This window comes from Numenius arquata, chromosome 2, assembly GCF_964106895.1.
Source record: "Numenius arquata chromosome 2, bNumArq3.hap1.1, whole genome shotgun sequence".
In the NCBI taxonomy this organism is placed as follows: domain Eukaryota; kingdom Metazoa; phylum Chordata; class Aves; order Charadriiformes; family Scolopacidae; genus Numenius; species Numenius arquata.
Genome location: NC_133577.1, coordinates 86,260,220 through 86,273,911, shown reverse-complemented (window position 1 = coordinate 86,273,911; position 13,692 = coordinate 86,260,220). Strand labels below are relative to the sequence as shown.

Below are 13,692 nucleotides of genomic sequence, written 5' to 3'. Positions count from 1 at the left end.
TTCCTAAAAACCTAGAGACTTGCAGGAGTGGACCCAAAGAATAGGGAATATCAAATATCCAGACATTTGGTCCAAGCCAGTCACAATTCTTGTTTCACTATCGGTATTACAAGGTCTAAACAGTCTGTCCTGATTTAGCAAAGCCAACAACCTTGCACTTATTAGCAGTTAACCCATGAGACTGACCATGCATTTAAGCACAAGTGTACTATTAAGCACATAAATAGACATGTTGATTTTGCTGAAGCGGTGCCACAGTTTTAACATCTTGAAGGGCTGAACTCTCAAGACAACAAGGTTTGTTAATTCTTATAAATATCGTCCAAAATATGACTTTTCACAAATGCAAGTCTGTTTTCAACTATGTTGACAACAGTACCGTGTCCCCTGAAGTTATTTCAGAGTCCTGACTGTGTGTAGAGCTGATTCCAGTGTCAGAGTCTGTATCATTTATGTCCAGATTAGTCACTCTATGAACAAAGTCAGGAACAGCAATACTGTTACTGGTGATGCCACTGCTCTTGGATGGCTCTTCATGTGATGGAAGCCTAGTTTCAATGCTGTCTTTAACATGTAGTAAATTAAATTCTTCTGTAAGAAGTTCATATTCTTTTTCCTTCTTTTGAAGCAATGAGTCCCTGTATGTAAGTTCTTTCTGAATGCAGCTCAGGTACGAGTTGATTCTCAGACCATCTTTCATACTTTTTTCCAGCTCATATTTAACACTTTCCAAATTTGAGTTTTCCAGTTCAGCATCAGCAGCTCCTTCTGTGTGAACATCATCTCCATTTTTTCCTGTGCATATACCATGTACCTCTCTTTCAATTTCAGTACACAGCTTCTCTATTAATTGTTTGTGATGTTTCAGTCTCTCTTCAACCTGTAAAATTCCCTCGCTTTTGCTCAAATAGTCATGCATCTCTTTTTGATCATCTGACCTACTCCCTTGCTGCTCAGCCTCACCTGGATTGATCATTAAATAGGAGTCCTGCACATAATTTTCTCCATCATTGGCCACACGATCTAGATGGAATTTTGCCTCACATTTTTCAATTTCCATATCTAGTTCCTTCATTCTAAGAACTTGTTGATGAATGGTATGATCTTGAGAAATGATCAGATGAATCAGTGTCTCCATATTATCTCTCTCTTGCTGAACACTGTCCTGTTTAAGCTTGGCCAGTTTCCGGAAAGTCTTCCTGACAATTTTCTTTTGTTTGTCTATTGGCAACATCTTCATGTAATTTGCTGGACTGAGTTCCCACTGTTTTTCTACATTTTGTACTACCTTAGCTTCAGCTGTCTTCCATAATGGAAATGAGAGGAAAGCATCTGACTTTACCAACACAAAGTGCAAATTAGACTGCTCTTCCCCCCAGGCCTTCCAAAGTCTCAGAATCTTTGTCAAGGGAGGAAGTACTCGCTCTGAGCCTCTCCATTTTTCTACAATGCAATAATCACTAGGTTTTCCAAAAAGGACCTTTTTGTCTCCAGATGTTGCCTGATGTTCCTCAAGCAGGGCTTGAACCACTTCTGCGCAAGTTGTGCGTTTTGTCAGGCCACATACAATCTTCTCTTCCTGGCAAACCCAAACCACAATCTCTCTTTCATTTGAAGCCATGTCCTTGTTGGAAGACCTGGAAAACAACAGACCAAATACAAATTACATATCAATGGCACATAATATATGAATAATAACTATAATTCTGATATGACTACCACATTGAAAAATTCTCATATTATTGTACAAGACAATATACTTGTTTAAATTACATGAAGAAATACCTTTGGATTAAGTAACAGAAAAACACACCCGTTTCGGCTGTTGCTTTACTATTATTACTAGACCAGATGAATGTGAATCTCACACAAAGTGTCTTTTCTCAAATTTAGTTTTTGTACACATAGTAAGTGTGTATTAACAATGAGTGATAAAGTTTGGCAATCTGCATTACATTTCCAGACTGTCCTAGGATAACATAACTTTCAGATTTGCATATCTGTTCTCATCACCCAGACATTGCACAAACTTTTGTAAGCTCTTAATAAAACCAAGGCTTCTGAAGGGAAGAATCATGCCTCCAAACACCGTGCAAACACTAAACATAGATGGACTGAGAAAAGATGATTGAACACCAGCTAAGTTAAAAGAACTTGATGATAGGATAAATCTATAGCTCTTTTGCCACACCTGCACCTATACAAACATAAACACCATTGTTTTCCACTGTGATTTTTCACTAACAAGTTTCAAGAAATTTTTTGCTTTTCCTGGAGTACCAAATAGCCTGAATTCCTGCAAGTCATGAGAGAATACCAGCTGTGAGAGAATACATATTTAGTCCATATTTTATAACCTTTGTAATGATACAGAAATGCCAGAAAATGTAAGAAGTTTAAAATCTGTTTTTATTTACTTATGAATACCAATGAATGTGGTATTAAGCTGACATGAGCAGCTGGTACCTCCTTATACATTGAGATACCTAAGTTCAGGTGTCTAAGATCTCATTATGGCTACTGTAGCTGTCTAATCAATACAAACAGTGGAGCCTAGACAGTGATTCAGCTGACCAGAAGTAGAAGTTCACTTTACAGTTAACTCTTCTTCCTCATCTGAGTACCCCTGGACTGCCATGGGCCTCCATTGAGAGAGTGGCCTTGTGGAATCCATCCAGGTTATTCCTGTCCTCTAGGCTCCACATACATAATTTGCTGCTTGACCAGACCTGGTGATTTGGCCTCTTGCCTAAAATGGTAAACCAATAAATTTGCTGAGGAAAAATGCATTTCTTTGGATTTTCTAGTATCACTTCAATTTCATTTAAGTGAATGAGATTTAACCCAGTCTGACAGAGAAAGTTGGAAAATGAAAGTGACAATTCAGACAGTATTCTAAGGGCTCAATACCATGTTTGGTTCTATCTGGAACTACTTATTCACAGCACTTTTCTCATCTTTTGAGATGTAGTAGGAATGGAGTTTTACTTGGCTTAATTAGGGTTATACCATATGATTATTAAAGCAATCCAACTTGTTTCTTTTTCTTATTTACCACGCAACACGAGAGACAAACTGCAATCCAATAAATTGAACTATGATTGACTCAGCTCTAGGTGCCACTCTGACCAGGAGGCAATAATCTTTAAAAGACAGGAGACTGCAAATGAATACTAATAAAACCTACAAGTGTGAGTTTATTAGCATCATCGTACAGGAGAGTTCAGTCCAACTACATTGCTTCAGGTCTTGGAACATTCCTCTGTAAAATTTGTGTTTTGGTAGATTACTCTGAGTGATGACATCATTTTTGCACTTCAATAGCTCCCTCTTACACACTAGCAGTTTACAGTAATTATTTTTTAAAACTGGTGTTTAAAAGACTACTTCTCAAAATAGTAAAGCATATGTCATAGACATACAAAATGGCAAAATGGTACAAACCCCCAGAAACCTTTAAATGGAGGGGAGGGAATGAACAGTGATATCAGATTAAATGGCATTACTGTTAGGTATGTCATATGTGAAAAAGTTAGTATCTGGTTTTTTAGGTTTACAGAATACAGGATGCTATAGAAATATTTTTGTCTGTTGACAGATTGGTGGTTAAATGAAACTTACATAAACAGACAATCGCAACATAGGTCAGCTGCGACTGTCAAATAACTCAGTATTTGTTTTACACTACAGCTATAAAAAAAATTTATAAACTACAGTTATGCAAAATGAATTATCAAAAATACAGTGTCTCAAACCATGGTCACTACTGATCCCTAAATAACTGACCTAGAAATAAAAGCATATTACCAGTCATTAAATTTCAATTTCTAGAAATACTGAGAAAAAAAAAGCATAAAAATATAAGAAATATATTTCCTATTAAATATAATATATTAAATATAATATTAAATTATAATATTTATTATTAATAATAATATTATTAAAAATATATTTCATATTGGGACTCTGAGGCAGTAAATTCAGTGTGTCTTTCCTGAGTGTTACCTCAGTCTTTTAGCATTCTTCTGAGAGTCTTATGCAATTTATTTGTACATTAAAACTCTTCCTGTTTTCTTCTCATTCTTGTTTTTGGTTGATTGCCATACTTTCTCCTAGTCACTATTTTCAGTGTATAACAGATTACATGAGTTAAGCAGAAGCTTGCTCTTTCTTTTCTTCTTGGCTCCTTTAAAACTTTCCTACGAAGACAGTTTCTCTCTGTGATATTAGTAAATCTTCAGATAAATTTGAAACCCCCTAGACACTCCATAGTATTAGTGTACCAATAAATGTGTTGCTATATCCGTATTTTACATGGACTTCCCACAGTCTTCAGCAGGAGTTAAACAAGCTTCTGATGGAAATACATTATTTATTGTAAAGCCATCTCTACAGGATCTCTGCAAACAATATGGGTACAAAATAACATTTTTAAATTACTGTTTTCAACTATTTTTAGCTGTTTATCACCCACTGTTATTTTTTCAGTTACATTGCACCTGTTTACCCAGACTTGACTTTGAGATTTTTTGGGAAGGATTCTTTTTTACTTTGTCTATAGCATATTTAACATACTGAGGTCCATAACTAGTAGTAGCACTGCATGAACAGATAATGTATGCACATGCAAGTACAAAAGAACTCAAGTAGCTTACACATTAAAATATAAAAATATATATGTACGTATAGCGTATGTAACAAACACCTCGTAATTATATTGTCACCTTTTACAGAAAAGAAGAGAATTAAAAAAAGGGGTTCTGAGCACCACTGTAATACTTGGATCAAAACAGAACTGTAAAGTGAAAATTCTTTCATTATTTTTTCCATGTGTTTGTCACAACATATATTATCTTCATTTTCATTCACTAGCCTCACTAAATTTTTGATCTTTCTTTTTAATCAAAAAGAATTAGCAAGTCATTTATAATCTCTCAGTGCCATGGAATTCTAATATCTTCTAAAAAGTTAAAAGTGTTCTTTATTATCTGCCACTAAAAAATGGTAAACTGGTGTGGCCTACTATGGATCTTTTAAGTAAAATTTACTGTATAACCCTTTAATCATAGTTAATTCGGGTAGTGCCAAACAAAAATGAAGCTTCAGTGTGTCCGTCACAGCATAACACTTATTAAAGACTTGCTTTCAGGATGCAAGAAGATGCTAATACTTGGAAATGTCTTTCTTTAGGCTGTGTTTTCCTCATGGAAAGTGGGGAGCAGATTCTGCATATACAAAGTGGAATTCATCTCACTTAGGCACCTGGAAGTCAGGATTTCAATATAAATTCACCATCAAAGCTCCTCCTTGTCATGGGATGAGAGTGGACCTCCAAGGAGAAAGTCACCACAACCTTAACTATCTATGATCATTGGGACAAATCCTCAAATGAAGATATTTCTCTCTTTCATTACTTACAAAGACCTATATGGTCACCTTCAACTAAATAGCTCATTTTCAGGTAGCTAAATACAGCTGAGACAATCCAATTAGGTTCTGGTTTATTGTCTGAAAGAAGTGGAAGAAGAATGGTTCAGACCGCAGTAGATTTAATAAAGATAACCGAACTCAGGACCTAAGTATTACGATTTCATAGCTTATTTAGATGCTTACTACTCCACTGTTCAATTTATTACTAACATTTATAAGGAAATCCATTAAGTCTTTTCAATAGTAAGGAAGACGTAATGCAGTTTGTAACTCCTTGTCTTGAATAAATGTCAGTCATTGACAGTGATTCTTTTTTTTTTTTTTTCTGAGATGTAATACTAAAAATAACAATAATTAGCAACAAGACCTGCTTTTACATGGTCATTTTAATGAAGAGGCAAGCTTCTTGTATTTACTAATTTGTTGTCCTTGACTTCCAGCAGTTTTTTAAAGAAAGCAAAAGAACTGCCATTTTTAATAACTTATAAATTAATGAGTCTGCAATAGCTAAGGTGGTGTTCCAGTTTAAATGTCTGGCTTTCTTGAAAAACAGTTTCAGTAGCAAGTTCTTCAAACTAACTAGGCAACTTCTTCACTTTTTTCAAAAGTTTATTGCTGTTGCTGTAAACAGGCTTTAAAGCTTTCAGTTCTGGCTTGAATTCTGTTTCTTTGAATTCGATCACTCAAATGTTCTATCTATCCATCTGTGATTTTAAAACCTTGATGATAACAAGAACACGCAGGTCTATCTTTTTTTGAAAAGTCACTTCTTGCTTGGGAACAGATGAGAATTCAAACTTAAGTATTGTCAAAAGTATATTTCCAATCTTTTTCACTTGTTTGTTGTCATTATTAGTTTCATGCCTTCTACTCTGCTTCTCTTCATGATCACCTAAAAAAGCATTCTCATCATGTTATAGACCTCACACAAAGTCTTGATGGTGTCAGCACAAGTTGATTGTTGCGTGTCAGATAGATACACACTTCATTAATTTATTATTCAGGCCTAGGGGAATAAAGGTAATACATTCCAGCAACGTAGAGACAAAACAAAAACATGCACGTATGTTGCACAGTCAAAATATGAGATAGCTGGAAGCGGCACTTTTGATATTCACTATCTCTGAGGGATGTCTAGCACAATAACATACATATGAAACAATTCTTTGCCTTCCTGAAAATTTTAACGTTCTTCTTAATTATGCAACATATAGTTTTACAACCAATCATGACATCAAATAAAGGGATCCCCCCTACTTTTTAGAATTTCATCAACACATCTATGAGGTGTTCATTTTTCCTTACTAATTTCAGCAAACATTCTGTTGGGAATAGATCACTTACATATCATATTGTTAGCAGATTAATATAGTGTTTCTGACATATCATTGACATTAAAAGAGTATTTTGACTCTGTTGAGAAAAAAACACAGATAAAACTCTCTTCTCCCTTCACTGTAATAAATTCTTTATAGACTTGCACAGGAAAATAAAATGGAATTCCTTTCTCAGCATTCCCATATTTCTTGATGTACTGTCCCCAAAGAACTAATCAAATTGAGTAACTCAAAATACCTGGGTAATGGCTAGAAAATTTCAAAGCCGAGATATATTTGTGAACACCTTGCTTATGCTATTGTTTAGTGTTTTACAAATTTTAAGTCAGCATGACCAATTGAACCAATTTTAAGTCAACATGGTCATGAAAGTTTTCATGTTAGGAAAGGAATTTAAGACTTGAGAATATGTTCTTGATCAAAAATTTTATTAATTGTGTCCTCCCAGTCATTGAAATAATTTATACAGAATAAAAAAATCTGCAGGTGAAAAAAAATGGCACACAAAGAAATATATTAATCCTTTACTTGAAAATGTATACAACAATAATTTATAAATTTGACATCAAAAAGTTTATGCTGGAAACTGATTTGTATGAGATAGCTTAGTCATTTTTTTCACCAATTTATTGGGGAAATCATGTTTTATAATCTTATTTTTCAGAGGTGGAAGAGCTTTTACTTATTATGTATGAATTAAATTACTGTTAATCAGATGTCATAAAGTTGTATCTGTTAGTTTGTAGGTTGGAATATTCTTGTACTTAGTGTAATAATGTCACCCTTTTTTCTTTCATCGTTGCATCTGCAAGTGGCACATAATCTGTAATTAATTATTCTTAATTTGAGAAGGATTTTTTCTAGTATTATGATAGCAGATGATATAACTAATTTAGTATATTTTAGTGTAGAAAATGAAAAAAACTTGTACTTTTGAGATCTTTTCTTCTCTTCATCTATTTTTTTGATGTTCTACTTGCATAAATACATTTAAGCACACAGAAGACCCAGAAGGCCACATGATACAACTGTCATTTGCAATGCAAAAAAAGCAACAGAACAATACTTTATAAACAGCCTCCTATTGACATCATAAACCCCCTTAATAGCACATATTAACACACAGATTAATCTGCAGCAGATCAGATGATAATTGTAGTTTATGATTGACTGGCTGGTGTGATGGGGTCCTCAGCTAACCAGAGGTCTCAGGTAGGTATGATGTTGTCTTGACCTCCCCAGAGTAAGACTTCCAAACTTCTAAGAAACAAAGCCCTACATTATGTCAAGATACCATCCTGAAGAATTCATTTCTCCAATGGAGAAACCAAAAAGTGGCTAAGTGACGCAACGGGAGGAAAAAAGACTTTAAGAGACAACCCTCCTGTTGCCTACTGCAGGAGGGTAGCAGTGCAGTACTACCCTGGGTGCCTCATCTGTGCCTCATCTGCTGCCTACCACACTGCACAGTGGGGAACAGTCTCCCAGCGCAGCGTGCTCAGTTGCTGAGCCATTCGCTCTCTTTTGAAAACGGCATAACACAATGGCATAAAGCATCTTGGGAAAACAAGAGACGTTTGCCACAAAAGCATTTAATAATCCGCTATTTTCAAGGGATGGTCTTTTTAAGCATGCTGCTGGGGCACACAAATCTGTGCACTTGGATTTTGGCAAGTATGTAATTGTGCCGTGGTCTTCTCTTTGTTATGCACCCATAAATGTTTCCTTCATGTGCGAGGGCCCCAGAGAACACATGCCTTGTTTAAGCATTTGTTAATAACCTTGTTATCTCTGTGTCTCAGATCTGAGCTTTAATGACCTATCAAAGAAATTTGATGGCTTTTAATTATATTTACTTGCTGGAAATAAGGAGAGGCCAATATTACAGGGATACATACTTGATACAAAAAACCTGCATTTGTAGTGTAGGACACACGCTCCATGTCATTTGAGACTTTCTGATACAAGTGATATTTACATGTGAGGGTATATAAGGGCTAATTAGTTTACCAGTCACCACACTCCATTTAGAAATGATAATATAATATGGCTTTTCTTATTTATTTTCCAAATCTCAGCACGTTACCATATATGAGAATATATATATATAGATAAAAGCATATATGAGACAGTGGAAGATTGTTCTGAAAGAAAAGATCAAAACATATTTTGGCTCTATGGGATTTTTATCTGTGAAATTTGCAAAAAAGTAAAGCACTGGTGCCATGTGTTACAGCCCTTGCTTGGAATAAACTCTAATTTAATTCTATCCAAATGGATTTTTGACAGTGAGTTTAAACATTAAAGCTATAAAGAATACACAGCCCATATGAAAGCTGAGATCAGAAGTTTTTCAACCTTTCAGGCACAAATGGATCATATTAAAAGTTCACACTAAGTTTATTCAGGCTATCCACATTTAATCCACCTTTTTTCTCAACTTTCTGTCACCTTCTGTAAAGTTATTCAGAGAGCAATAAAGGCCAAATTTTATACTTGGTATGCCTCCTGCCTAAGTAGATTACATGCTTCTGAGTTTCCTAAGGGCAGCAATGAGGAAGTATCTGCTCTCTCACTCAGTGAAGCTGGAATTACTCCAAAGCCTTAAGGATTGAAGACAGCCTATTAACTGACTGCATTCCCATTCCCCTTCACTATGCCTAAAAAAACAATATTAATGGAGGCACAGTTAATGTCCATATCGTGTAGGAGATAGAAATTCCATACATGATATGTCAGAAACTTGGTCCTTTTCCCTCCTGCATCACATGAAAGCCAGGGCAATATCTAGCTAAAAAGTGTCATGGCAAGGCAGGGCTGGTACTTTAACTATAGTAATAAGAATTATAATAATAAACCCCGTCAATATAGATAATCAAAGTAATCCCAATATTGCAGGAAGACTTGTAAAGAATACCATAGATCTTGTGACAACAAAATAATTCTTTCAAAAGAAGTAACTTCAATTTCCCTTTACCATCTGCTTCTGTATCCATTTAATGTTGCTCTGTGATAAAGCTTCCTCCTTTACAGAAATGTACATAGGCATTTATTAAAAATAATAGAAAATTAGACATCTTGATATTCATGTGACATTTTTCAAACGTACACAAATACAGTGGTTTGGGTGTTCTAATTGAAATATTTCAGATATTTGAAACAAGAAAATAATTTAAACAAAGGTTATTTTAACTAGCTATGGACAACACATTTCTCCTAGTATAAGTTTATATTCATTTTGTAATTCCTTTTTAAATGCATACATTTTTAACTCAGCAAGATTCCCATACTGTCAGGAAGCCTTTATGAAACATTTTAATTAGCAACAGCTGTTGAAAATTATGTCCTATTTCAATTATCATTTGTGCACTTCAAACTATAACTAGTTCCTTAATCCTTTCTGCAGAGGAATGCCATCACCTCAGTTAGCTACTGTACAAAATTGTGTAAATTATAATTCAGCAATGATGGTGAAAATTTCTGTTCATGCAATCATTTTACAGTATATTAGTGCTCTATGACAAATTCCAGTTAAATCATTTTTAATTGGAATGGGATAGTAATATTCTGTCATAGAATAAATAACATGAAAGGTGTGAAAGTTTTAATATGAAAGTTCTATAAGATAATTATTTTATTACAAATAAGTCATTCACATCAGAGTACTTGCTGTCTCGAAAAGTTAAACTTCTGTAAAAATCACATGGGAAATCATGTGCTTCATTCTAATAACTGTACTTCTTGGACACAGGTGCCCGAATAGATACCAATATTTAAGAAAAATAAAAAGGAAAAAAAACAAAACCCTGATAATACTTAAAAGAGATATAAAAGAATAAAAGCAGTCAATAAGAAGAACCAACAAGGACTGACAGTAATAATTCTATCATCTGAGAAGTAGATGGATAACAGAGTTCATACTACGCAGAAAAAAAAAGTCAAGACATTGCACTAACTCAGAATGTTGCACTAATAGAAAAAAAAGAAATAAAATACATTCTAAGAGGAATTGCACACCTTGCTCACTAGATGGAAAGAGAATTATGGTGGATTATCCTGAACACCCACCTGCCCCCCATTTAAAAATGACATAACCCTCTGTCATTGCTCCAGTGGCCAATACTGTTTTGCAAAATCTCATTTACAAAGTTCAAGTGCAGATTTTCAGCAGAGGTGACCAAAAGTCCTCCCTTTCACTTATTAGTTCTGCCCTATACCATGATTACACTCACAATCACTTAACCTACAGGCAAGTGCAAAGGCGGCAGTCGCCATTCACATGAAAACTGCATCTGCCCCTGCCCTGTTCCCCTGTCTCACCTCTGAAATTATTCGTCTCCCCCTAAGGGTACACATTCTCTATAAATTACATCTATGCTTTAAATCTCCCTTCCTCTCAAACAAATCATCATTTCGCCATTGTATATTCAAAGTCATAAGGTTGGTAAGTGGATATTAGTCAAAAAAATGTTTGGAATTGCAGTGAGTAACATCAGCAAGTGTGCTGTGTAAACAAAATGACAGGTAACACATTCATCATATCAGGTCTGTATTTGTGGTGGTCTGATAACAGTGGAGGTTTGAGTAGAGAGGAGAGCTAGCTGTCCACCAAAATATTTTCCAAGATGAGCAGTGATAACATTAACAATTTGCTTTACTGGCAAAACATACTTTGATGTGTATATTGCAACTGCTACTGAGGAAGCAGCTGTGATACAGGAATGGAAGGTCCAGGAAAAACTCCAGAGCCAAAACAAACACGGACATATTCAGTGGTAATAATTCTTTAGACCATGATGGAGGGAATGGGAAGATGGGTATTTTCAAATTCCTCAGAGTTAGTAAGTTATATGCAAAGTTAGGAATAGAATATAACAAATGCTACATCTTGATTTTGGGCAGTAGATAGCTTGCACTAATTGACAAATGAAGGTGCTACTGGCATTTTTTCTCTACCACAAGAATTTTGCTACATTGCAAAAACTCTCAATATTTTTCCTGTGTCTATTTAAGTGCCTATGAATATTTAAGCACTGGTTAAACTACACAAAGTTTATGGTGGTCCTATTAATAAAGTGCAAAATGTTTCTAAAATTCCACCACCTTCAATAATACAAAGGAAGCAGAATCATTTATAACTCATTTAGAACATAGGATTCTAAACGACAGTCAGAGCTCCTGTTACAGTTAACAGAAATTTGGTTTATCTAGCTTCTGCCATTATAATTGTTATAACTACCTTTTAGAAATACCCTGGCTGTTCATGAGCTTTTGAGATCAAAGAAATCAAAGAAGCGAGGGGAATTCCAAGGGTTGAAAGCACGATTTTTGTTGTTGTTTTTCTATGAAATTCAGTTCAGCTTTTGTTGAAAGGCAAACATATACTATTTCCCTCCCCTGGGTTTGTTGACATCTTGCCCAGTGCAGAAAGAAACACAAAGCATTCTGAGGTTGGGTCTGGACTGCCAAAACATGAACAAAGCACACTATACGGAGACCAGTGATAATAAGGTATGTTAAAAAAAGGAACAAGATTAAGACAAGGAAATAATAAGATTTCGTGCCACCTTTGCAGTACTCCCTGGGCTAAAGGAGGCTGGGATGGTTACCACCTTATACACAGTGGTGTAAGGTTACTCTTATACACAACGCATGGCTCAAACAGTTCAGTGTACCTCCAACTTACTCCTGGTGGCATCGTGTGAGGCAGATGCTAACCTCATTCACAATGAAAGGAAAGAAAGTCCAGATGGATTTGGTTTCTTTTCACCAATTTACCAAGACCCAAGGCTCAGCAAAGTATCTCTTCTTTTCCTTACAGTCTTTTCCTAATGGCTACTTCTGCTACTACTGGAACTACTTCTGCAGCTGCTCTAGCAGCAGCCTGTGGTGAATTTCAGAGTTTGTACACTGTAATTTGTGATTCTGAAAAAGAACATTGTAGGAATCCATACATTTGTCTTCTGGTTAAACACTCCCCAACACTCCCCAGACCCACCCCCGAAATATAGATTATTTACAAGATAACTACCTTAACTATTTTTACTGCTAAATTAGTCTTACAGTTTAGAAACTGTATGACTTAAGTTTTCATTACATAATTTAGGCAATCTGATGTTTACTTGAATTCCCATCTCCTTGCTTGCGCCAGCTCTGCTAGTTTAACCAAAGGATTTCCAGTTTGTTAAACTGGCAGCAAGCTATCCCTGAAAAAAAAATTAAAAAAAAATAAAAAAGGAAAAAAAAAAAAAGAAAATAAAATAGGAGAAAACAAAGGAAAAGGAGGTAAGTTAAATAAAAGGCAAAAAAAAATGGAAAACCCACTTTTTTCATCATGCTCCCTGAGTTGGGTTCTATGGTGTCAGGTGAGAACAGTCCCAGTGCAAAGCAAATAGGAGAGAGAGGTCAGGAGCCTGGAAAAGGGGCTTAGGACTGCCTTTTGTACAACAGCAAGCCTTTACATATGTTCAGCTATCTCATCAAACATCACCCTTTCTTAACTTTTTGACATCAAACGATCTTTCAAAATACCTTTATTTGTATATTATAGAACATAGTTTGAGTTTGCCAGGAGTGAGAAAGACAGGATAGGCTGTCATTTTCTTCTGTATTTATTGCAATAAATTTTGCAGAGGTTGAACCATGCCACTTTGAATTTATACTGTATGATCTTCCCCTTTTCATTTGCTTTCATTAAATTATATTGAAGATGTCACCTCAAAAAGGGTCGTATCAAGACCTCATTTAAAATCAATTCTTTTTTCTTTTTTTTTTCCAGATTTTTCCCTCAAACTTTCTGAAAGGTAATTCAGTGACAAATGTGTTCCATTACTTACAATATTTGAAGAGTTGAAAGGAAAAAAAAGATGAGATGGTGGACTCTTACATAAATCTTCACCCAAAAGAGCTAAATTGAGTACTAGAT

The 13,692-nt window shown here is 35.2% G+C and overlaps 1 protein-coding gene across 1 annotated transcript; it reads right to left on the bottom strand.

The window, feature by feature from the left end:
• Positions 1 to 361: 361 nt before the first annotated feature.
• On the bottom strand, positions 362 to 4,747 carry RASSF9 (Ras association domain family member 9). The gene is made up of 2 exons (XM_074169040.1): positions 4,725 to 4,747; positions 362 to 1,637 (listed from the first exon to the last, which is right to left on the bottom strand). Exon 2 carries the CDS (start codon positions 1,619 to 1,621, stop codon positions 362 to 364), a length of 1,260 nt encoding a protein of 419 aa, XP_074025141.1. The 5' UTR covers positions 1,622 to 1,637; positions 4,725 to 4,747.
• Positions 4,748 to 13,692: the final 8,945 nt, after the last annotated feature.

Bases quoted from the DNA above. Each gene is read 5' to 3' on its own strand.
- RASSF9 (XM_074169040.1), bottom strand. From the start codon at position 1,621: ATGGCTTCAAATGAAAGAGAGATTGTGGTTTGGGTTTGCCAGGAAGAG.